The 27,597-nt window shown below is 37.5% G+C and overlaps 1 protein-coding gene across 2 annotated transcripts in view; it reads right to left on the minus strand.

The window, feature by feature from the left end:
- Positions 1–1,862: 1,862 nt before the first annotated feature.
- The window catches only part of RAD4 (DNA repair protein Rad4 family), a 189,051-nt gene continuing 163,316 nt past the window's right edge, over positions 1,863–27,597 (minus strand). For both annotated transcript variants that reach the window (XM_089797296.1, XM_089797297.1), the window contains 2 exons: positions 3,040–3,249; positions 1,863–2,744 (listed from right to left, as the gene is read on the minus strand). In XM_089797296.1, coding sequence (XP_089653422.1) covers positions 2,277–2,744; positions 3,040–3,249 — 678 coding nt within the window. In that variant the 3' untranslated portion in view covers positions 1,863–2,276. The remainder of the gene's footprint in view (positions 2,745–3,039; positions 3,250–27,597) is intronic.

The following is a 27,597-nucleotide window of genomic DNA, read 5'->3' on the forward strand; positions in this document are numbered from 1 at the left end:
TATACTACCCTCAAGGCAAGGCACTATTTATTTTTGGTTATTTTGTTGAATGAACAGCTTAGTTACTTTCTTATGCTTGTTATTTCTTCTAAAGTGTGTGCCCCTATAGAATCTCCAACTAATTAAAATGAAGAATATATTAGAATAAAATAGAACACATTTCATTTTTATATAATTCCTAAAATAATTACAATATAGAATATTATAGTACATACAACTCAATTTCAGTGTACAACAAAATTCCTAGAATTCTTATGAAGTCCCATCTCAACTTAAAATCTCTCTTGAATCATTAGTGGTGTCTCTGCATAGAAATAAACTACGAGATGAAATTATTATTACATGAAACCATCTAATCACTCAAGCATAAAACAAGATTGTATGATATGAGGAATTGACATGAAACAAGACATCATCATGCTCACTATCTTGAATAGCCTCATTCATTTGCTAAATTAGCTAATGGTCAAACCATGTATCATGGGAGTTCATATATTAGATTTAAAATAGAACAATGGAAAAAGAAATTTATAAAGGAAGCCTAAAAAAAAAAGTATTGGAAGAACAATTATAGGGAATCTTTCAAGAAGAGAAAAAAACTGATGGAATACATGTTTCCTTAAGTATAGAGGAGATCCCACCTCTATTTTGTTATGGATAGTTTGAGAATCATACAAGAATTTGATACATAATGAATGTCGTAGATAGACACAATAGGGGAGAACATTAAAATATCAATGTAGAGAAGTTGAAAACTTAATTCCTTAACGTGCCTAAGACTTGAGACAGAAAATTCAAGAAATAATAGGTTTGCAATGGAAAAAACATACTAAGGCCAAAAGTCATCCTCTATTGGAGAATGAAAGCCAATGGTGAACATAATTTAGAACAAATTATAGTGTCACAAAATAAATGACCAACCCAAACAAAATCCAACTAAATCAATCATCGCTTTTCAACTTGTATGATATTCCTATTAAGATTTGGGATATAAGATGTAAGATAGACTAGCTAAAACTATCACCTTATGCAAGGTTATTTTCTATGGGACAAAACAAAAAAAGAGCATTATAAGCTTGTTAACACAAATCAAGTAGACCTTATCCACAGTGTTAGGATTAATATAACTTGAAACAACGAATTGATATCGTGAGGTTAAGCAAATACAAAGCATTTATGGCAACAAAGAAAGTGTCATAGAAAAATGTACAATCAAAATGCCTACCTACAACAAATTGTTTCCAACCATTCACACAAGATCTTTCATTTCGAATTAAAATATTTAAATTATATCAGCAATTGAAAATCATTAAAGTACCATGAAAGTTGAGGTTAACATGGTCATTTTAAAGAAGCCAATTCTATATATCCTAGAGGCAAGCTATTACAGACAGACAACCTTTTCTTTTGTTTTGAATTAAGGAAAACAAAAGATTACCACACATGGAGCAGTTACAGAGAAAGATGACTGCCCAAGAGATTACCACATGCATGTCGCTCAAATTCCAGGTCACACGTAATGTGGTGTAGTGATTAGAACTCAAGGTCGCTCTCTATATCCATCCACTGTTTCCCGTTACATCAAAACACTTTGGACTATTCAACTAATTTTTCCTCTCTCGTAGATCTAAATATTTGTATTTAACTGAATTTGTTACACGAACAATAAAACGCATAGAAATGAGAGTCAAATCTCATTCCAGTCCAACCTCTCGGCATTTTAGATGACTGCATTTTAGGCACCCGCCACTATAATCATTTAAGGACAAAAAATGCAATTATCATCTAAAACATCAGAAGGCAGATGCCTAAATACCGTAACAACTAAAATAACAATAATCAAACAAATAAGTGAGATACAATTAGAAAATTCAACATAACATTATATGTATTTATCTTTACATACTCTCGTAATTGTCGACATGCTGTATTTTCGTATTCATTTGCATTAGTTTGTATAAATATTAATAGCTCAGAATATGAAGCGTAACATATTCTTTGCTCGCACCATACTTGCTGGCATTACATAATATTGTTGGAAAACTCTTCTATTTGAGCTTTCCCGAAGCTGCTGTGTAGAATACAAGCTTAAACATTACAAAATGGTTTAACGAAAATAAAACACTACAATTGCACAAAACGACAGGATGTTACAAGCACCCTTTGTGTTGTATTGTAGTTACATATAGAAACTAAGTTAAAAAAAAAGCAAGGCCCCATACAAAATATTCACAGAACATAAGATATTAGGAAACTCTTTACTAGGTGACAAAGAACTACATCTCTTCTACTTCGATAGAGAAACCACAAGGACAACGTTTAGTCCTGATAGAGCTATCTTCATCATAGCTTTGATTCTCATCAGGAAACAGGTGAACATGATTATGCAAAGAATCGATCTTGATATTTTTAATGGTTTCATCAATCTTTGTTAAATCATGATGATGTTTCTCAAGAGGATGGGTACCTTTAGAAACACTAGTTCCACATACCTGCATTACGTCATCTCTTTTCACATGGGAAGAATTATTTGCTCCTCCTGTGATTGTGTTAGCTACGCACTCCATATATTCAACAGTTGATGCTACAGATCTGTTGCCATTTGAGTATGTTTCTTGATAATCATTATGCAGCCTTTGCCTAGTTGCAATGGATCGTAAGAGTTGATTCCATCTAGAAATAGCCTGATATTCATTCTTTTTCTTCTCGTCAACTGCTCTCCTCTCTTGTTCTGATGAATAAACCTGTTATTAAATCCACAAATTGTACTATTATTTATTCTGGTGATATCAGTATATAGAGAAACTATAACAGCTCCAATCTTTGTCTTAGACGAGATGTTTAACAAGGCAAAAATGTGAGATAACAGAATGAAAACTTAAGTTGACATTATTAAAAGTTAAAAGTTATGAGATGAATCTGAGTCACAATGACATACACAGTAGCATCTGTTGGTTCATCACAGTTACAATTTTATATTAATGATGCATTTCCCAGATGGCTCACTCGCTAATTTAATACAGTTAGCAAGTTCATTACCTGCAGTATTGCATCTCTGAACTCTTCACAAACAACAATGCCATCAAAGACGGGCACTGAACGCCCATTATGAATCTCAAATCCAACCATAGCTGGAGCAAAATCAATTCCCAACTTCTTTACTATGGGCACTAAACGTGGCATTTTCAGGTGCACAGTTCCAGGTGGAAGGCATTTTTCTGACCACACATCCACCTGACCTCTTTCATTCTAACAAGGAACAAAAGAAGCTTGTCAAATACCTGCCTAAAATCTGAAATCAATTTGATCTGTGGTACAAATAATTTTCTCTAAAGGTTTCCTGAAAATCAAACTTTCATATGTTCATTATATATAGGAAATGCTCATGAAAAAAATGGATGTGACAAATTTAAAAATTAACAAAAGGATGATAATAAGTATAAGGATAAACTGCCTAAATATTGGTTTCACAAAACTGGATATTCACTAATTCAGTTCCAATTATAAATATGTGATTAATAAACAAATTCAAATAGCTAGAAAAAAGCTCAAAATCCGCCGGTATTGGCATGATTTGATGCTTCTGTTCTGGCAATCAAGGTTTGAACCCCGCTGGAGGTGGGTTTTTTTTTTTTTAATACACGGGTGTCACCGTGACCTAGCGATCCCACTGTGAGCAATATGCAATTAGTATTTATTTATTTTTTTAAAAATTCAGGGAAAGGTGACAAGTCACCATACTAAATTTATTAATGTGAAAAACTGGTTTGTGGGCTCAAGGAGCCAAGGTACAACTGATATGCACCCCCAAACAATACCACATGGACCAAATCAGCCTGAAAGGGATGTCAAACTATTGAGGTTGCAAGCTCTTCACCCAAATTTGCTGAAAGGTGACAACCCTGAAATAAACCATAGATATAATCTCTGTCAAATACATTGGAGACAAACTCTAGGCCGGCCCCCAAGTTGGCTAAAAACTCAGCAAATTGGTTGGCTTCCCTGAAGCAATGACTAATTTTAGACTCCTGAAACCTCAGCAAAAGCTTCCAAACTTCGCCTAATACATATTGAAGATCCCAACTGACTATGCTATTAGTATTTATTATTATACATTTATGAGTTTATTTATTATTATTATTATTATATGTCTACATTTTATTTATTATATGTCTATATCTTTAATTATTATTATTATGTTATTTATTATTAATGTTTTCATTGATTAAAAATTATAAAAATAACATTTAATATGCCTTGGTATAATCGTATAAAATATTATAACTTAATAATACAAATCATATTTATTATAGCAATGTTACCAAACCTAAACCAATAAATAGAAAACATATATGCCGTCAACCATGCTGGAGCAAACGCAGACTGTCGGACATATCAAGATTATATATGTTTGCAAGTGGCTAAAAACAAACGAAGGATGAAGGCGAAACAATGTATTAAAAAAGGCAAATATGTGCTCAATGGCATATGCAGCAAAATGGAGACACATGAAAATGCAGACAGTGTCGAAAATGGAGCACCAAACATGACCTTCAGCTGACGAAGCTTGAGCAGCAGACGCAAGGAAATGGAGCACAATCGTTTTGCAGCTTGCCCTAGCCAAGTTTCAAAGGGTTGTGTTTTTAGAAGACAAAGGGCATGATTTTACAAACTTCTTTTCCAGAAAACCCTAAAAATAGTTCCAAACACATTTATGATGAACTTGGATGAGGTTTTTTACATTTTTATGGGTTTGCCGAATTTTGAACCTAGAGCCAAAATTTTGGTGAACCCTGTGACTAAGGTACATGAGGAAATTGCTATAATATTGGAGGCTGGAATCATTTTTAAAGTACAGCAAAGCAAGTGGGTGTCACCAATTGTCATCTTGCTAAAGAACAAAGCGAATCAGATCAAGATTTGTGTAGACTTCTGATGCCTCAATGCTGTCACAGTTAAAGATCCGTTCCCAATTCTATTCACCAATAGCAACTGGAATGGGTGGCTAGACTTAAAATATACTCGTTCATGAACAGATTTTATGGCTACAACCAGATCAGTATTGCAGAGGAAGATAAGCTAAAGATGACCTTTGTGGTAGAAGATGGAGTGTATGCATATAACAGGATGCCATTCAGCTTATGCAATGCCCCTACCACCTTTCAGAGAGCTATATTCCACATCTTCAACAAAGTTTCAAGGCTTTTTTGGATGATTGATCAATATTCAGTGGGAAGGAAACACACCTCACAGCATTACATGAATGTATGGAGCAATGTCAGAGGGCACGCCTGGCACTTAACCCAAAAAAATGTCACTTCATGGTCCCACAAGGCAAAGTACTAGGTCACACTGTTTCATCGAGGGGTTGAATACTAACCCAGATAAACTAAAAGTAATCATTGAAATGGAAGACCCAAAAGATGTAACAGGGGTCAAATTTTTTTGGGCCATGTGGAATACTATCAGTGGTTTATCAAGGGGTTTACAGAGATCTCTTTACCACTAGACAAAATCACAAGTGTTGGTAAGTGACTACATTCAAAGAACTGAAGTCAAGGTTGGTAAGTGCACCCATCCTACTTTACCCAAACTAGAACAAGGAATTCCATGTACACGTGGATGCTTCCAACTATGCTATTGGGGCTACTTTGGTGTAAAAACCCCTATCGGTTATGGCTCAAACAATCATCAATTTCCACAGTAATCAGTGGTTTGACATTTCGTCAAACATTTGGCAAACAATTTGATTATCACTGTATATATGACATCTTAGTTTTCTAGCACAATGTAATGAACCGCTCACAGATATCAAACTTGAAGATTGTTACATAAATGAACACTTTGATGTTTAATGTTTGCAAATACCTAAATTCCAAAATGCCACACATTCAGTCGTTCATGAATAAGGCAATTATCATTAATCAAATCAGATTGCAGGAAGATTAAAAAATGCTTAAGGTAGAGCATCAATTTACTACACTATGAAATTTAATTACTGGTAATCACACTCTGTTGAAACTCAGAATTGACTTCCCATTTATTAACCACCAACTACGCTGCAAGGATAACCCAGTTATGTAAAAATAAGGGCTGAACCTGGCTCTTGTGGCATGATGAATACCCAATCGCAGATCCTTGGGTGACACTAGGATTGGTGTGTGTACGCAGAATTCCAGTCCAAGATTGTGGCTTAATTTGCAGGTGCCCGACCAGAGAAGAGTGCTCTGTGTTTTTGTAAGACCACGCCAATAACGGCGTTCAACTGGATGTGAAATCTGTCCAGGTCTACATGTATGCTGGTAAATGGAAATGGGCCTGTTATTGCTGCCCAGAATGCTTGAGAAAACTTCACCAAATGTAGAGAAGGCTGATGCTAATGCTTAGGAAGAATGACTGCCCTGGCAGCCAGTCTGTAAATAATTAGAGTCCCAAGAAATCCAGACGCTAATGACAAGAGAGAGTGGCATTGAATGCCAAAATAAATGGCCCCCAAACAAATGAGGAAAATAAGCCTAGCATCTGAAAATGCTAGCGTTTCCAATTCAGATTGCACAGACACCCGAATACGCTCCCACAAGCAATTAGAAGAAATGCCCAGAAAAGTCAATAATAATTAATGTGAAATGCCTCAATTGCAAATTCAAATACATCCAACTTCAGCAATCAGTTGATGCCTTCCAACCACAGTAATTACAGCTAATAGAAGACTCTTAATTAATTCAAAATCTATAGCTTCCAACTCTACTATACCTCTGGAGTAGATTGGATAAATAACACAATCTTCGGTAACCCGGGTCAAAACCCTTCTTTAAACAATAAAATAACAGTAAGGAGAATTGCAAATTGTATAACTCAGCACAATTTGCAAATGCAATCTCAGAATAATACTCAGAACTCTGAAACCCTTACACTTTGTCAAGGGCACAAGAAATCAGAATCTCAGAAAAAGCCACAAAGGCAACAAAAACAAATAAATTATCCAAGTGTGCTTTTTCCAATGAAATGAGCTCATGTTTATAATGCTTTGTTGATAAAAGTTTCCAAAAGAACTCAACTTTAGAAACTCGGAAAGTTTCCCAAATGAACTCAGCTCTTGAAACTTTCAAACACAACATCACCTAAAATATTTAATGTTTAGCTTAGGAATATAATAAATGGACCCTTTGAATGATGACTCGTCCCTCAACTCAAGTGAAATTATAAAGTTAAATTCTAACTTTATAATAGGTTATTTAATGATTGAATAATAATTTGGCCAATAAAAATGTAATAACTCCCAAAATACTCATCATTTAAATATGTCATCTGAAATAGGAGTCTCACCTATTATTTCTCCATGTGACCAAATGCATTTTTCAAAAATAGAAAGGATCCATCTCAATCAACACCCAACTTACCACAAATGGTAAGTACACAAATCTAAGCCCAAAAGAAGTCCAATCTAAGTCAAATGAAAACCAACCTATGGCTTACTGAATTGTGGATAAGACAAGACCCTCCCAAGCCAAGCCACTACCTCATAAGACCCTCTATCCACAATAATTAGCCTACGAGGATCACAATAATAGGCTAATCCCCAAACTCCAATACTTCCAAAAATGGGGACATTACATTTGGTCCAAGCAGGCGCAAAGGGCTAGACCATCCACTATATTTTGCTAGCCGACTATTGCAAAAAGATAAAAGGAATTACAACACTACAAGAGGGGAAGCACAAGTAATGGTCTGTTCAGTTCAAAAATTCGGACATCACCTTCTGCCCGCACCCTTCACCATCTATTTACATCATCAAGCCTTGATGTACCTAGTGAATAAGCAAATAATAAAAGGGAGGGTCAGCAAATGCTTACTTTTACTTCAAGAATTCATGTTTATTATGATTGTGTGGCCTGACAAGAGCCATGTTATGGAAGATCAATTATCAAGAATAAAATTGGGTGAGCCAATAGGAGTGAATAGAGACTTCCCATGCACTCATCAATTTCAAATAGCTATTCTACCCTTGTGGTACAAACATATTGGAAGATACCTCTCTATGGCCTTACTCCCACTTGAAATGTCAAAAAGTGTGCGAAGGAAACTAGCTGTAAAAAGTAAGATATTCCAACTCACCAAAGGATTACAAAATGGGACCTGACCATGTACTTGGCAAGTGCTATACAAAGGAAGAAATCCACAATCTATTACATGAGTCGCATGAAGGCCTCGTTGGAGGGCACATGAGCCATAATGCCACAACACATAAGGTGTTGCTTGCTGGATTGTAGTGGCCAATGCTAATATAGATGCAAACGAATGGGTGATGGGATGCAACACTTGTCAAAGGACAGGAAAACCCCTCCTAAGAGACTTCATTCCCCTAGTTCCTTTACAACCCGAAGAATTGTTGATAAATGAGGGGATTAAGTTTTATGGGGCCACTCAGAACAAGTACGACCCAATGTTGCAAGTACATTGTGGTAGTCACCGAATATCTAAGTGGGTGGAAGCAAGGGCACTCCCAGAAAACACGACCAATAAGTACTACTTGATTCTTGTACAAACAAATCGCCATCAAATTCAGGATCCCTATATCAATTACTAGTGATAGGGGAACACAATTTGTAAACAAGGGAGAAGTTCCAAATTCTAGAATTTGTTGAGCTCATACTACCTATGAGCAAATGAGCAAGTTTAAGCTACTAATACAATACAAGCATTAGTTCTATAGAAGTCATGTGGGCTACGAGACTGGAAAGAGAGACTACTTACAGTACTTTGGGCCTATCAAACGACCTATAAGGCAACAGTGAGGCACACATCATTCCAATTAATGTACGGCCAGGAGGTAGTTGTACCAACAAAGTACATAGTACCCAGCCTCAGAATGGGAGTGCAAAACAGCAAGGGGGTGTTGATAGCCTAAAGGAACGATTAATCAATGTAGTAAAATTGGAGAAATGATAGATGAGCATGCAATGGGCCATGGAGGTAGCCCAGCGTTGCAGAAATTGCTGACACAATAAACACATCTGTAAAATGAACTTCCCGGTCAAAATATAATCAAGTTGAGTAAGTTCATAGTCCATCGGTTAGGACCCTACAAGATAAGAGAAGTGGAAGACAATGAATTTCTAAAGCTATCAACACTAGATGAAAGACGTATCAAGGAACTTGTAGACGAGTCCAAACTTAAAGCCTACTAGGAAAGGAAGATTTGCGTCATGGGGATCAATATGTTGGGGTGTGCCACTAAGGGTAACCAGACGATTAGCCACTATGGAGTGATAAAAGAAGATCTAGTAATAATGGATCCCGAAGAATGATGAGAACTAGAAGTAGCAAATTATGGATCCCGAAGAATGATGAGGAAGAAAACATGTCGAAGGAATAACAATTTCGAGAGTGCACAAACATCTTACCAATGCTCTGTTTGGTCCCCCTGCACTTTGGGTAAGGGTCAATAGCTATTGGAAATCAAGAGCGCCACATGAGGGAAGAAGAGAAGGATTCATTGCCTATGATATCGATGGAGAAGTAGAGGAAGAACAAGCAAAGAAGCAAGCAACCAAGGAGGATAGAAAGGGGGCAGACGAGGAAATCAACTTACAAGAATATGGTGACCCTAGGATCACCCTTGAAGCCAGTGGTAAAGGTAAATGATTTATTCATTTGTCAAGGAGATGGTTATGTGAATGAAGTAATCAAGAAAAGCAAGAATGAAAGGGAAGAAGCACCCTATAAGAAGAAATAAATTTGCTATGGTCGGTCATCCCCAATCTAATGGAACTTCCAATTGTGAATGGGGAAGTGGTAGTGTGGTACCAACAATACAGAGGGAGAAGTATAGACAGGAGTTTTAAAGAGTGGGACCTGTTGATGCGAGTTTTGTATCACTTAGATAACATATTAGCAACTTAACATTTGATACGGAGTATCAAACATACAATTCCTCTCTTGAAAAGTTATTGCTCATGGGATATGAGAATAACTCCAATGTTCCTTACTCTTGTGGATACTCGCTCAGTTTTATCAATGTGATTTGCTGGTAATCACGTAGGCGGCCTTATGCTATTCATTCAAGGATGACTTGGACTGTGGTGGAATGATGGTGATGGTGATGGGTTTGTGAAACCTAAATGATGTTGATGGAAAGTGATGGTGGTGGAGGGTGAATGGTTCTTTCGACTGGTGTTTTTCTTACTTTCTTCTCCTAAATTCTAAGTCCTGAATTACTTGCTATCCTGCTCTTACTCCTATGGATGGAAGACTAGCAAATGCACTGGGATCGAACCTAATGAAAGCTGACCAGCAACCTCACTTCCACAGGTGCAAGGATTCAAAGGAATAATAAACTAGTTTGCCACGCAAGGCTTCCCAACAAGCCGCTAGGATGCTAGTGGTCTAGTATGGATCCCTATCAAACATTTACCAATGCTACCATACAACTATTCATCTACTTTAACCTCATTTAAACAACCTCAAATACAACCAACTTTAACAACTTGAAAAGAAATCTAACTATGTGGAAGTAGAAAACATGCAATAATACCCAATGTTCTTAATCACCATGCAAGTCACAACAATGAAAAAGAGAGCAATTTTGGTATTATCTTCGCAACAATTTCTCCAACCCTTTACAAATGAGAGCAAATGGCCTTATATAGGGGCCAAAAATATAACGGACAGTGGAGATCAAAATAAGATCAATGATCCAGATTGGATCCTCAAAACCCTAATTAGGGTTGCCACCCCATCAGCCAATGAGAAGCTGCCACCTCATCAATGGACGAATGAAAAAAATGCAAAAAGTGGCAACCAATGAGAAGGCACCAAAATGGTGGCCAATCAAAAATAGACACTTGTCCTATTCTAGAAGAAAGGGAAATTGCCACTTGGGCTTACATCAAATGATCTTCTAATATAAATCTTCCCTTTTCTTTCATTTTCTTAGCTAAGGCGATGAACTTAGCTAGCCTTTTGTTAACTTCTTCCATAGGAGGACAAGGTGTGTGCTTCGCCTTGAGTTCCACTGACTTCACCACGCTGCTTGCTGCTTGTAGCATCTTTTCATGATCCTTCTCATATTCTTTCGCAAATCCAATAAGAGTATTGAGAGAGGAAAGGGTGCTTAGATGCTTCTTCCTGATGGCAACCTTTTATAGCTCATCCAATCTCGATCCAAGTCTTATCTCATTGATATCCTCTTCTCTGATGTCTTCAAAATCAAGGGCTGCTCCGTTGTCGCTCATTATGGTCGTAATGGAAGTGTCAATGCCTAGGCTATGATGTGCAACTGCCTTTTGTATATCCTTTTATTGTACCGCCATTGGTATCAATTATTCGCCTCATTTTCAAGGAGGGTGTTTTGGGCATCATATCCTCTTTGTCTTTCTTAGTGTTTGTCCCCTTAGGATTCTTGCTTGTACTAACATCCTCCATCTCGTCGCCCTATTATGGGATGGTAAAGTGGTGGACAATTAGACTAGCAGAACCAAGGCAATCCTTAGACTAGAACGAAAGAAAGAAATCCGCTTAAGGACCCCTTTCAACTCTAAATGATTTGAAATTACATTTACCAATAGCCAAGGGGGATTGTCCTTCCTTTAGTTTGTCCTTCATCCGTATCATGTCCACTGCATCGATATTGGTGTCAGTTATTCGTTTCATTTTCGAGAAGAAGGGTGTTTTGGGCATCATATCCTCTTTGTCTTTCTTAGTGTTTGTCCGCTTGGGATTCTTACTTGCACTAACATCCTCCATACTCATCGCCCTATTATGAGATGGTAGAGTGGTGAACCAGAAGGCAAGTAAAACCAAGGGAAGCAATCCTTAAACTAGGACGAATGAAGGATGTCAGCTTAAGGACCCCTTTCAACTCTAAATGATTAAAATTCACCTTAACCAATAATCGTACGACGACTTTTCGAAATTAGGACTAGACCTCAAGAACTTCAAATCCACTTGCAAATCAAAAATTTATCATGTAATTCACCTCCAAATAAAATTACCCAACCTAGGGCAAAAATTGCAGCGCCATGCAAAAATCAGAATTTTATTTCCCACAAAATTCGGCTCCCACAAAATTCAGCCCCCACAAATTTTGGCCTTCCACAAAATTCGGCCTTCCACAAAATTCACCTTCCACAAATTTTGCCAAGCAAGAAGAGTGCAGATCTGCCCTTGCAAAATTGCCAACACCCTGAGAAGGAGAAGTGAGAAGTGAGGAGGAAATGGGAGAGAGGCCTCCTCTTATACCCAACTTTCTTACTCCCCCCAAGCTAGCCGACTTGGACCCTAGGAGAAAGAAAAACAAATAGTTAATGCAAAATTATAACCCACAATTAAATACTTAGCTAAATATTAATTTTGCCAAAATGAAATTTGCTTTTTTAAATTGCCAATTAGTTTCAATTTGCAAAAAGAAATTAAACAATGCCTTGGAGATGTTAAATGCTTCCATTTAATGAGGATTTAGTAATTAATACATCATTAAAATCGATTTTTGGCTAATCAAAAGCCATTTTTTCAATATTAAATTACCAATTTCATTAAATGGCAAAAAAGTTTTCAAGGCAATTTAATCCATTTAAAGCCAAATTTTGCAATTTTAATTCAAATCAATTTTGCTAAGCAATTTTAGCATTTTAACACAAATAAAATTATTTCTCTAGAGCCTAAAAATCGATTTTGCAATTTGACTTCACCATCACAAAAATTAATTTTCTTCACCAAAAATTAATTAAGATTTTCCAAAAGACCAAATTTAACAAAAATTTTATTTTTTGAAAATTATCCAAATTTATACAATTATATCCAAATTTTCAAAAAAAAATGTCTAAGTACAAAATTCACAATTTTATCCTACCAAGTTGGAATTAACTTTGAAATTTGTTCGGCCGAAGGATAGAATTGGTGGCTCTAGAAAATTAAGTTAAAAAAAGTCGGGTGAAAATAAGCTAAGTCTTTCCCATTGGCCTAAAAGTGTCTAAGGCTCAAAATTCTCGAAAAATCAAAATTGTTGGACAATCCAAAAATTTGCTGAGGCGATCAAAAAAAGGGGGGTCCCCAAAATTTTGGGGTGATGGTGTGAAAACCTCACAACAGGACCCGACCCTTTGATGGGAAAAAAATTTTATTTGGAATATTTAGGAACATGTTGCAAAAAGAAATTTTACCAGTCGTAACTGAGCATTTGTATGTGGCAATACACGTTAAAAGTAAAGGTTTGAAGTCACGAATAAAGAGGGATGAAACAAAAGCAAGTGGAAATGGCTAAGGGACCCACAAAAAAATTGCACATGGGACAGAAGGAGAAGAGGGAAAAGCATAAAAGGAACTCCAAGGTTTATAGAAGAAAGCACTTGAAGACCAAAAAGAAACATCAGGAACTACAAAGAAACAAGGAAATACAAGGTCTATCCCATGACCAAGAAAATTTAAATAATATTAAGGTTAGAAGAATTGCAAGAAAAGGGATTAAAATTGAAATGGAGGAAAACTATAAAACTGAAAAAAAGGGGTAACCTAACCCTAAAGAAGGTGTATTATAAAGACATGATGCTAAAGTCATAATACATCCAAGAAGAAGAAAATCTCAACAAAGCAGCAAAAAGGAATTTCTTGGAATCATATGCAAGCAAGTCGAAGGAAGTCCATACATTGATAAGAGCAGCACATACGAAGGGAGCTCGTACACTGGAAAGGCCACCATGTGCTTGCACGAAGGAGGATGTTCGTACACTAAAGGAGGAAGACACTCATACACATGACAGAGGAAGGTCTCTGTATGTCAGTACGTTGGAGGAGGAAGTTCTACACCAAAGGTGAAAGACATTTGAACGTTGGAGGAAGAAAATGTACACCAGGGAAGAGTCCAGAAGGAACAAAGGGTGTACACATCCACAACCCATATGGAAAAGGTCTCACTAAAACACGTAAGTGTCGTACACACACACAGTCTACCCTCCAATAGCCATGGTGCGTAAGCATATGCAGAAGAAGCATTGACTTGGGCATGTGGGAAGGAAAGTTTAGAGTCATACGTGGAGGAAATTCCAAGTCCATATGCGAAGTAAGGAAAAGTGTTTACAGAGAATGTAGGGTCATATATGAACACGAGAAGAGGATGTGTGCCTACTGTAGGAAGCCACACACTTGTACGGAAGACAACTACACGAAATTTTTTTTTACAACACTTGAGATTACTGCAAAAATTTGGTCGGAGGTATTTCTAGAGGGGATTTTTAAAATGGTCCTAACAGAGAAGCAAGGAGGTGCATGGAGTAAGAAAAATAGTAGGGGAGTGAAGAAAAAAATTTCACGGCCAACACAGGATGGAGTATAATAGACCTAGTAAAAAGTAAGCTTACAGGGGGCAATCGAACTTCAAACATTGCCATCTCCATGCTACCGCAAGTAAACAACTTGAATTTTGGAAAAGTTTTAAATTGGGCACAACTCTTATTGGATAGAATAAAGGAGCTCCTACAACTTGACCACAAGACATTTACATGCCTTACCATGAAATAGCTTTGTTTCTAGATGCACTTTGCACACAAGTAGCACCACAGTATTGGGGATTCAGTCAAACTTCAAACATTGCCATCTCCATGCTACCGCAGGTAAACAACTTAAATTTTGGCAAAGTTTAGAATTGGGCACAACTCTTATTGGATAGAATAAAGGAGCTCCTACAACTTGACCACAACACATTTTACATGCCTTATCATTAAATAGCTTTGTTTCTAGATGTACTTCGCACACAAGTAGCACCACAATATTGGGGATTGTTCATTCTAGACAGTCAGGTGGAATCGTACAATCCTGGTATGTCCTAGTGGCTCCACTTAGACACAATTTCATCGGGAACACTTGATCAAAGGAGTAAGGTGCAATAGGAAACTTCTATGTCAAGTATAGAAAAGGAGGAAGAAGAAGATGAAATTTCACGTGAAGAGGAGGAAATGGTTGGACATGAGACATCTTCTTCATCAAAGTCTGGCAATGAGGATGAAATCAAGAGGGCACCTTCTTCTATTGGAGAGGAAGAGACAATACAGGACACATCCAAGGATGTTGAGTTTGTCCTTGTGTCAGAGGGACCCCTACCTTGATCCATACTCAAGAATACATTAGAAGTGAGGGAAGGTAATGTCTTGGAGGAAATGGAGATAGAACGGAAAGAACACACAACACAAAGTGGATCGGATACACCACTTGGTAGTTGAATTGGCACAATACATGGTAGTGAATTGACACAACACATAGTAGTGAATTTGGTAGTGGATTAGCACATCACATGGCAGTGGATTTCACACAACACACGACAGAGGATTTGGCAACAGATTGGGCAACAAAGTTATTAATGAAATAGGTATGGGAACCCTTGAAGTGGGACCACTGAGCACAGTTGGCACAATTTGACTCAACGATACATTGAGTGTCCTAGTGGGCACTACATCTAGGAGTACAACAAGGAAGTTGTCATCCTTTCCATGCTCGGGAGAAAAGAGGATATTTTTCACCCTATCACATCTATCTTCAATTGCATATCTAGTTCCCACAGAACAGATTATGCATGCTAAGGTGGTGGGCCTAAGAACAAATTTAAGAATGTTACCTACACCATCAAGATCACCACTTCATAGGGAATGGAAATAGCACAATCAACTGCACATGTAGTAATGACTACGATAGCACTACTAGCTTGCATGAGCACATCATATACCATTGGTACCACTACACCCATAGCCATCAGAATAGATCAGGAAGAAACGCTTGGGATAGAGGCAGAAGCTGCCAACTTGTTGGCAAAGGTTCGCATGGAGGTGGAAGACATACCTTCACCTTCATTAACCTTGATTATGGCATAACCTGAGGAGATGACCTACAAGGGCATGGAGGTAGGAAGCTAGTAGGTGGGAACATAGGAGGGTGGTAGTACAAATAGCCAGATTCAACAATTTGGAGACTCAACACACCTTTTCCTTACAGAATTGGAGATCATGATAAATGCAACTTAGGAAACAATGGATTAGGCCAAGGAGTTAGATATAGGATCCATCATTGTGGTAGCCGAGGCATTACTCCGGTTCATGTAGGATGTCATAGTGATTTTTGTGTGCTTTTGATAGAGCACGACAAGCCAACGAATGAACATAGGTTGGAAGAATGGAAGGCTCCACACATCATCCAGACCCATACAGGACACCTCAAGATAATTAGAACTCTCTTACACGTGGAGGAGAAATTTCAAGCTGCATTCTTGGAGCTCCAAAGAGACATGTCGCAGGATGCCAAAACAGAAAGGGAACGAGTTCTCTTGGAGGATAGGGTACATGAGCTGGAGGGGGAATTGAAACAAGAAATATGTACGGGTGAAAAAGGAAGACAGGCTCACCATATCCGAAAAAAACAAGATGGATTCATTAAGGCTCCTACAGGGGGCACAAGGAAAGCAACTAGCAACAAAGAGGGATTTTAAACTACTTGGACAATAGCTTGCACGAGTCACCACATCCAATACTCCAGGGACATCTTCTCACCTATCCCAATAAGAAGATTTCTTGCTAAACTAGCTCAGTTTGATTTTTGTCGTTTGGAAGACGACAACTTGTTTTTGGGGAAGAGGAGTGGGTGGGGGGAGGACAATTAGGCTACTAATACATAATTAGTGGACTGTTAAGATGTTAGTTGTACCGAAGGTTTGCAACGATTGCTATCTTTAACCAATCGGAGTACTATATGTAGGGGTTGTCCAAAACAATGAATGTTATGTTGGTATTAATGGTAATATAAGACTCTGGTACAATCAATAAAAGTAATATTATGCCATTTGAATGTGTCACGTGTTTGCTATTGCATCATTTTTCATATCGTTCCTCTCTTATAATTAGAACTTGTTGCATGACATTAGTACATGGTTACAATGACAATACCACTTACATATTTGGCACATAAGAGTGAGGATAGTCCCCGATGAAAACCTTAGAGCCGTCATAAATGACAAATTAAATGTTTTATAAAGCATATACAAAGATCTCTATCTATCTCTATACCCTTTAAGTAGAGCCACTCTACAACTAGATAAGAAAAAATCTATATTATATATCTAGAGAGAGAGAAAGAGATCTTTATAAGATCCTCCGTTTATGAGTCATATAAAACAAATTCAAGCTCATCTAATGCATTATTGAATGAGAGTAAAATTCACAACTCCTCCAACATTTTACACTTATTGCTTAACATTTAAAAATCTAAGTTTTTCTTTTCTAGTTCACTGAAAGGAAATGAAGAGATTATTGTTTTCTTCACTAGTCTGACTCAAAAGAGAGTCATCTACAACTAGATAAAAAACACATATACATGTGATTTTATGTTGTATAAACTCAGTGTTAACTTTAGCTTTTAAAGTTTTCTTTAGGTAAGCAAGGTCTTGAAAGGGTACAAAATCTTTTACAATGAAAAGGATAGAGCATGAAGCATTGCCAGACCGTCGAACAACCAAGAGAAACAACTAGGAGGCTACAAATGATGAAGCGTTATAATTAAAACAACCACTCCACCCAATGTCAAGATAGTTTAAGAAATTGTTCCAAAGAATTTTGGTTTATAACAAGCCAAAGATCCTTCTCCCCCAAGCTAATCTTCTTGGGACAAGAAGTCATAAGATCACCAACAAATCCTTTTACCAACCTTAAAGCTTTATAAAAAGTGTCCATCATCAAACAATCCATTGAGAATTCCCCTTTACTATTTTCTTTGTGCACCTCGTGAAAGGAAATAATTGACTCCTTACAAGTTGGTTTTGATTTTTTTCCTTCCAAATAAAGTGTTGTTTCTTTTCTTTAGTAGAGGCATATCCCACTTTGCGACAAGAATGGAAAATAACTACAATCTTCATAAACAATCTTCTTCCCCAATTTACCAATTTTAAAGATGAAGAAATTTGTGAGGAGAGCACCTGTTTTTTCTCCACAAACACACAAAATCTAGAAAATAACAAACACTTCATGAATTTGGTGATCTATCAGTAGCACAATATTGGCCAAAATAATTGGCAATAATTATGAATAAAAATCACTTCAATACACCAAGGGTGACCCTAGCAAACAAACCCAAACATAAAACTTGAATATTTTTATCATTAGGCTTAAACCAAGAAACCAATTTTAAAGACTAAGTCCATTCATTCCAAGAAGGTAAGGGTCATCAAGGACCCTAAAGAAATCCTCACGAGAAGAAAAAAAATTTAACATTGCAACAATTACCTCAACTTTTTCCCTTAGTTTCCAAACCCAAAGGAACCATCTTCTTACAATGTCAATATTTTGACAGTTACCAAAAAGTCTCCCAATAAGTGAGTACCTAAGCTAAGAATCCAATACAGCAAGAAGAGAATCAAGAAAAATGTTAGCTTCCTAACTCTAAAGGTATGATCATTCAAACAGCTGTGAAGAAATATATATCATAAATGACATAACATGAATAACCAAAGATATCACAAAACCACACAATACAAAGATGATAGAATGATATATCTTTCATAGCATAGAACTCTCATACATCAACAACAACCTCACAAATTATTTTGGTTTGAATATAAATAGACTCAATGATTGGTTAAGTCTACCATCCATCAGGAGTTGACCTCCTTTGGAACAAAGTTTATACTTCTAATTTAAACTAAAAAAAATTCCGTCAAGAGTTGACACTCCTTTGGAACAAGGTTTTATCATACTTCTAATTTAAACTAACAAAAGTATACCAACCATCAAGAGTTGACCTCCTTTGGCACAAAGTTTATAGTTCTAATTTAAACTAACAAAAATTCCATCAAGAGTTGACACTCCTTTGGAACAAGGTTTTATCATACTTCTAATTTAAACTAACAAAAGTATTATTTGACTACTAATGGCATAATTTCCAACTATATCACCCCCAACACACACCCCCCCCCCCCCCCCCCCCTCAAAATTTGTCATCTTCCAAACGACACAAACCAAAAAAGAGTATTAACTATTAAAAAAATTAACAAGTGAGATAGGGAGACGTTTTTGGAACTGGAGAGGTTATTGGGGTTTTACTCTTCTTGCGACCAATGAAGCCAATGATTGGCTTCCATATACAACTGCCTTGTTGCATGAAATATGTTAGCTGCTTCCATTAGTTGGTATCCTTTCCCAGCTTTGTGTCTTTCTCCGTCATTACATTGTTCAGGATTTCCATCTCGGTTGCTTTTCCTGCCAATTGTGAATCCTTCCGTTCTAGCTTCTCTCATAGTTGGGCTACCACTTCCTATAAGGAGGTTACCCTAGATTGTTCTTGTGTCAGTTGTACACAACTTTTCTCTGCCAATTCTAAATAGGCCTTCCTCTATTGTTCAATCTATTGTGGCTTTGCCTTTAGCCATATTTGCCTCCTCCAATGCTATAGTGACTTGGTTGTGGTGAAGCACTAATTCTCAGAAGCAACTCCTTATGCCATGGACTACATTGAGAACTCAGTCACGACAACCGCTAAATTGCAGGCATGGGATTGCCAAGTGATTGCCATCTCCTTTCTCTCCAATTGTGACCATCCTTCAACTATTTAACATTTGGCAAACTCCTTTTGACATTTACTTTGCATAAACATGAGGAGTTTCCTTGTTGCATGGGCAAGTTAGGGGTGGCGGTTCAATTTGTCCAGTCATAGCACCATATTTCAATCCACTAATTATAACCTTGTGGTTTTTGAAAGGAGCCCAAGAGACTCAATTGATAGTTGTGGGTCCTTGGAATTTCAACAACCATGAGTTGATGTTGTCATGAATCTCACCCGTAGCACCCTCAACTAGCACCATATTACCTTCAACACCCTTGGTTAGCAGTGGCACACCCCTAACACACTTCGGTGGCAGTGCCTCACCCTTAGCATACTTGGGTGGCAACATCTCACCCTCGACTAGTAATGTTTCACACTCAATTGGTAATGTCTCACCCTCGGCTAGCAATGTCTCACCCTCAATACCCTTGGCTAGGAGTCTACCCTCAGCATCCTTGGCTAGCAGAGCCTTGCCCTCAAGTGGTAGTGTCACCTCGGGTGGCAATGCCTTTCCCTTGGTTGGCAATGTCTTGCCCTAAGCTAGCAGTGTCTTGCCCTTAGCTAGTAATGTTCCCTTGGTTGGCATTACCAACCAAAATACCACCACAAATTTGCCCAAGAAGGTGGCAGAGGAATGAGTGTATCATATGGTGACAGGAAGGATTTGATGTACTTTACATCATCAATAGAGAAAGTAATATGTACGGGTGCAAATCGTTCATAGAAAGCCTAGCAAATGAACCATATTGTAGTAGCGACAAACAATATCCACGGTTCAAATTTTTGTACAGTGGTAGTGACAAACAATATCCATGATTCCCCTTTTTGTACAGTGGCAACACACTTGAAACGTAGTTGTACGATGGCAAACCATACTAGCATGATCCATATCATGGAAGTGCATAGTGGTAGTCACATGGTGGCAGTTCAAAGAGGTAGCCCTATGGTGGCAATGCAAATGGGTAGCCATACAATGGTAGTGCAAAGAAGTGGTTGTACATTGGCAATACAACGAGGTAGTCATACAATGGCAATGTAAACGGGTAGTCGTCCAATGGCAAAGAGACCAAAGGGTGAATCTTGTATGGTGTTGGAGTTAGGTTGGAGTCCATACGATGATTGCTTTGGCTGCCAATTTTCCAACAATGGTAGCAACTCTAAAGGAAACCCTTCAATTGGCACTTCCTCCTTCAATTTGCTAAGTTCTCACACTTGCTGCTACCAACTATCATGAAATTGCACTCTCTCCTCTTTTAGTAACCTTTTTTTTTTTATTATAAGGACTTTCTATTTTTTATTTTTCTTCTTTTTTTATTTTTTATGTGTGACTTTTTCTTTCTTGTTGTCCTTATTCAACAACTTCCACTTTTATGAAAATGCTTTTTTCCATTTATTTCCCCATTTTCAATTTTTTAACTTTTAATTTCATGACTTTCAAATAAAACTTTACTTTGATTCTTTGTTTTTCTTACTTAACTTTTGGGTACTTTTGTGCTTTTTTACTTTCGTTGCCACCTTTATCTTCCCTCTTCCCTTTAATCCTCCTTTGTTTTTCGTACTCAACTACTTTATCTCTCTCGAGTTGCTGGGTCAGTGGGTCATCCACTCTGGCCACACCTTCGTTGCACTCTCCAGAGTCCATACTCGAGGGAAAGTGTCACTCTCCACATCAATTTCTTCGATTCCCAACATTTTAAATCTCGTGTGGAAGACTTCATAGCCTTCCATTTTCCAATGAAACATGTAATGCCCCACCCAAAGATCCTTGGAACAAGGATTCAATACAAGCCAAGATTTTTTTTTCCAAGTATGAATGCACATGACAACATCATACAGGGATCACAAAGATCGCAACGGGAGACTTCACCAACAATCCCGACAACCAACGAATCTCCAAACTCCACTACCGAAACTGACACACTCAAACAAGAAACAAAAACCCAAAACGACAACACAACAAAAAATCTTAGATTTGTCGAAGCATGGAAAATTAAGCAAACCGGAAGGGTACTTAAAACACCAAATTGTGTTCCCCGAAAACCAGTGGAGATGCCCCCTATTTTTCGTGTGAGGAAACACAACTGACAGATTTTCATGCGAGGATGTACTCCTCCGCACAAGGATGTGTTGGTTCCCAAAACCGCAAATTGGAATCCTACGAGCCTTGCCTGCTCAATGCTGGGATATCCAACTAGTTAAGGCCAACTTGACGGGATTGATCGATGCGATCTAAATCCCTTGTGCTTCCGGCTCTGCAAGACTGAGGCGGGTGCACCTGATCCTAGACGAAACACTTAGATCCAAGACACTTAAAACAGATCAATTAGAACGCGAATGCAATGAAAGCTTTCAAAACGGCAAGAATTATAAAAAGCTTTAAGATTGCAATTTACGAATTAAGAATTGCAGTAAATAATTGTGTGAATTTTTTTAAAATAAAAGTGATTATTACAGATGATTGCAACAAATGAATATATTAATTCTTCAATGGAAAGAAATGAAATAGTTGCCAGCATATGGATTATGAACCAGGAGTAAAAAACCAGTGCCTAATTGAACGGGCAATCAGAGTCAACATTACAAGTTGAGACGTACAACTTTATAAAGTTTAATATATTTAACTATAAACAATTTTAATAATTCAGATGCGGCGGATCAATTATATAAACACAATTTAAACTAGTCTAAAATGCACTTTAACTCTTGCAGAGACAAATTAGACATAAATATGGAAACAATTAAATATTCCACGATATCTATGTTTATCAAATTTAAAATCCAATAATGACCCAATCCACTTATCCGAATATTAAAACATTTAAAGAAAATAATTAAAAACATTTATAAAGGACACAACTTAATAAAAAATTAAAACTCTAATGCAAATAAATTAAATAAATACTTCTTACTGATCCGGAAATAAAATCGTATTGGAGACTCTCCTTATGGATGATCCATCCAATATAATTCGACTCCAGAATCGCACAAGAATTTATTCCATAATCCACCATCCACAGGCTTAGTTCAAAAATTCGCTTCTCCCTCGATTGAAAAATATAATACATCACAGAGCATAGATAAAAAATTTAAACTATAAAAGTGAATATGAATATTGTCTCTCTTATGTTTTACATCTCATATTTATAAAACATCCAAATGGGGTCGATTACTCATCCAAAAATCACACCCCTTCATAACAATTAACCGATCATTTATCCTTAAGATAATAATAATTTAATATGACCAAGAATTAATATAGCTTTGCGTATTATGTTTTCTCTCTTCTTTTTTTATAAAAGTCTACTGAGCTCAAATATTTCCTTCCCCGCGTACACGTCAATGCTACTGGCATATATTCCAGACTTCGTCAAATGAATTCCGCGCTACACTGTCACTCACAGTCCATCAGACCATGATTCTGGATTGGAATTGCTTAATCGCTGAGGCATAGGAATGGCTCAATTTAGGGATTACCGCCTGCGGCTTGTTCTCTGTTACTCCCACGCGATGCCAAAGGACGCTATCAGATTAGATGATTTGAATGCACGTTTCATACATGAACTTCGTTCCAATTCGCGTAGGTCTTTGATTCTCATGCCCGTTCACTGTTTATATCCTCGAAATAACATAACATTTGGTCTAGGCATTTCGCGAATCCAAACTAAAGGGTTTTTTGTCGGTTTGAATCATCTACAGATGGTATTTTCTCATGGTTTTGCAGATAGTATTGATGCTCCAACCTTTGCATTCCGAAGGCCCAAAGGAAATCCGAATCCACATTACAACCTGCAATACACAAAATATGATTAGTTTTTGTATCATTGAAACCACTACTTCCGACGCAAAAATGTGATACGCAGATCCCTTTGGAGTTTCTACAACCAAAGTTCGCAAAAGATGCTCAAGTGTGTGATAAAATGTTGTCCTACTTCGTGAACTTTGGTACTCTTCTAGAAATGGAAAATATTCCCTCGCATGATGTCCAATGATATATTTCACAATATCCAACTTCAGTAATAACTTCCTAGCCATATACCTAGATGCTAACTTCAAGAAGAGGGCTAAAGTAGGCTCAATCACATCTTCACTCTATGTATAGCATTTTAAAATAGTGGCAATCTTGCTAACAATGACATTCAATATCATAAGATGATCTTGCAGTCCCAGAAGCTCAGATAAATGAGAATAAAGCTGCTTTGAAGAATGCATGGCCTGGTCGCCCACATATGATTTCCGAAAATGCTGGAAAAAGTCAGTATTGCCCGATCGAGTCTTTGCTTACTTCTTTTTGAATATCGCTGAGCATGCAATCCTGTATCTGTGATGTTGATCAACTGAAAAACACTTGCTACAAGTTCTGCATCAATAATTTCATGTGGCTCTGCACTGCAACTTGTACTTGGTTTGAATTTTATGATAGATGCAATGATATGAACAATCCAAGTAAGTTGTCCTTTTACTTTAGACAGTTCATTACTGTCTCCACTTGTTGGTAGCCTCATTCCTTCCGTATATGTCTGCAGTATAGGCTCTAAAAGCTTTATTATAGTTAAATTGCTTGCCTCAAACTGAAATCGGCATATATATGGAAAATTGTCAAGCTGATCTTGAAGAAGCTCAACATTGTCCAAAGGATCTTTAGAAAGGTCATCTAGCAGCGTGGCTTGGACCAAAGACCTAAAAGATAATAAACACTGCTGCTAGAACCTCAACAAATCCACCACCAAAATTAAAGCCATTTCCGAAACCATATGCCCTAGAAATATGAGATTCAGTGACTGTGAAAAGAAACCAGAATATTCTGATGATAAGAAAGAGAAGTTGTCAAGTCCTCTTTAGAGGAACCTCCTCCTTCATGATGAATACTATCCATGTTCTTGGATTCAATTTTCAGATGAGACTTTAATGAGCTAAAATCATCCTCAGCATCAGTTATTCCTTCATTCTTTGACCGCATTTTACCAGGTGATTCTTCAGAAATCTTTCTACAATCAGCAGTTCCAGATGTGTCAAAAAATGTGGATATGTCACCTGCAGTACAATTGTTAGATTTTGAATCCTTCATGCCCAAATTAGAAGTAATTGTTGCATAGGAGCTTCTATCAATAAGTAGGAAAGCTTCTTCAAAGGCTCATTTCATCTGCAAGAATTCCCCCAAGGACAAAACTCGAGAAACCTTCAGGATGCATTAAACCACTACCGCTGTATGTGGCTCTTGAGTTGTCGTTGTCTTCCACTCCTATCAGCTATGTTGATTCCTAAAGAATAATCATTTGCTATATCTCTCCTTTTTTATTATGATATGCATCTGATTTTATTGAAAATGAATCATCCTGATAAAGTATTCACTTTTCAATGACAATACTATAAAGCTTTCAACATGATTTCAAAAATGGAGACCTAAATTTTTAGGCTCCATTAGGATGTACGACAAGCCATGCGAGGATCTACCTTTCATGTGAGGACATGCTTCACCCAGCAGCCAAAACACCCAAAACTAGTGTGGGGTTTCGTGTGACGATACACTATGAGCCACGCGAGGAAACCCAGCACACCATGCGAACCTTTGCATTCTCATGCAAGGATACAAATCAGCAAGCCAGAAAACATTAAGGTAAAAAGCTAAAAATCGAATCTCCTCCACACTGGAGAGTCCCGAATCCACAAATCAAGGCTTAGACACTCGAATACCAAAACTACAAAACAGAAACTACATCCAACAATCTAATACACAACAATAAAACACATGTACTGAAAGCAACATTGCAGTATACAGAAACAACATCGCAATGTACAAGAATAACAAAACTCATGCGCAGTTCCTTCCAACCATAATAGCATCATGAGATCTCGAAGGTCCTAGCCATCCCCAACGTGTAACATCCCAAACTAGAAACTAGATAGTCGGAGCTATCTTATGAGGACGTCACTACTAAAGCGTAATAACATCATAAGATTAGGAAACCTAACATGCTAATCCAATAAGCAATAGATAATTCAACTAAGCAAATCACATCATCTAATCATATGCTAAACATCAAAATAAGGCAATGCGTCAAATAAACTAACAGCATCTAAACATGATATCCAAGCATTCCAATGAAAGGATAAATCACAAGAAAGCATACTCCGGAACCTGAAGTACCAAGTGAAAACATCCAGCAACGGTCGCACTAGGACAATAGACCGTCTCTGTACACCGGTCCCTAGCAGTGGTGAAGGTAGCTATGCCTCCCAACCACATGAAACCCATAGGCCCACTCCCATCGTGCTGATGGAGATAATGATCCAACCACAAACACACATAAAAAAAACATCCATGGCTTTCACTCACGCTAGACAGTAAAGAGGACTGCAACCAAGATCATGAGACAATGCAATTACAACAGGTCCTGGTCAGACACTCAATGGGCTACTATGTAGGGGTTGACATTATGGAAAGTCACTTGGCATCGGAAAGCCCAATCTATTATTGGCAGCAACACTCTTCAATGGAAGGCACACAATTCAGGCAGCAACACTACCCAACGGAAGGTGCACGATTCCCACTATTTAATTATCTTAAATTTATTACCACTCACATTTTTTTATTTAGTTATCACTAAAACTTCCTCTGCCAACCTTGGGAATAGTCACCAAGCTATGAGATAGAAGCCCCTCCATGTGCTACCCTACCCTACCCATGCTCATCCGACGATGAGTACCTGTAGGCATGCATATTCCCAACCCGACCCCAAATGATCATAACTCTCGGAAGTACTGGTGGAGCTCAAAATTTGAGCCTCCAATTTTTGTTAAGTTTGGGCAAAAGTGGAAAGTTTTTATGGATTGTGGCTAAGGAGACTTGGATGAGAGGATCAAAATATTATAACATCAGATTCTAATATAGCAGAACCATAGAAATGTCAAGAGCAAGACAAGGTCTTCAGCGCTATTGACCTTGCATTTCTCTGCCTATTAAGGATTCACTGTCTAGTTATGTCACTTAATAATATTTTGGTTGCATTCAAGCACCAAGAACATCCCGAGAAAGTATGGAAAAGGAGTGCGATCATCAAACATGGTTGGAATTGTTCAGCGAACTTTGAGCAGTCATTGGCAGAATATTATTGAAAATTCTGAACACTTTGTTAAATAAAGTGTGTGAGAATCATGTACCACCTTTTACCCAAGTTTTCTCATTCATCAATGAGCGGCTTTTCAACAGCCTGTTGCTGCGATGTGAATGTTGTTCATTTAGCAATGTAAAGTATATTAAATCTGGACTTGCCGAACTAGAAAGATGGATATGTAAGGCTTCAGAACAGTATGCAGGGACATCTTGGGATGAACTAAGAAAACAATGACTTCTGCAAATACTATTTTACATTCCATTTAATATATCATCTCATTTGGAAGTAAAACATAAAACAAAAATGCTAGAATGCTTACAAGCAATGGATGACAATATACACGGAGCATAGGATGCGAATAGGATCAGACTAACAGTCATTTCCTCAACAGATTATGACCATCCTCTATGTTCAAAGCCTCATATTCTTCCCTTGATGGTCATTGGCAGCACATTGTGGTGATACAGATCCACGGCAACAAACTTAATCAGTATCAAGAGTAATTATTAAAGGACTGGAGTCGAAGATTGGTGGAATCAATATTATCAAACAGTAATTATCGAAGGGATGGGATGCCATCGAGAGTCTTCATGTTGAAATAGTTATTAGTGGCAATATAAATCTATACATGACAACAAACTCTAAATTTCTGTGTGATAGATGGCAACAAGTAAAAATGTTTGTATCACCATTGGGTCTCAAAAGGATGTAGCAAATACAATGAGTCGCATTGAAAGAAACCACATCATGATAGAGAGCAAGGAACACTACCAGTATGGAAGCTAATAAAAAAAATCTTGTGAGATATTTTCATCGGGAGTAGTCTCTTATGTGGAATACCAAAACGTTCAGTCGATTTCCACTTGCGTGAGGAGTTTCAGTTGAAAGTCTGAGAAAACCCGTTGACTTTAGCGTG

The sequence above is a fragment of the Cupressus sempervirens genome, chromosome 8 (assembly GCF_028749045.1).
Source record: "Cupressus sempervirens isolate cs-2001-9-10 chromosome 8, ASM2874904v1, whole genome shotgun sequence".
Classification (NCBI taxonomy): Eukaryota; Viridiplantae; Streptophyta; class Pinopsida; order Cupressales; family Cupressaceae; genus Cupressus; species Cupressus sempervirens.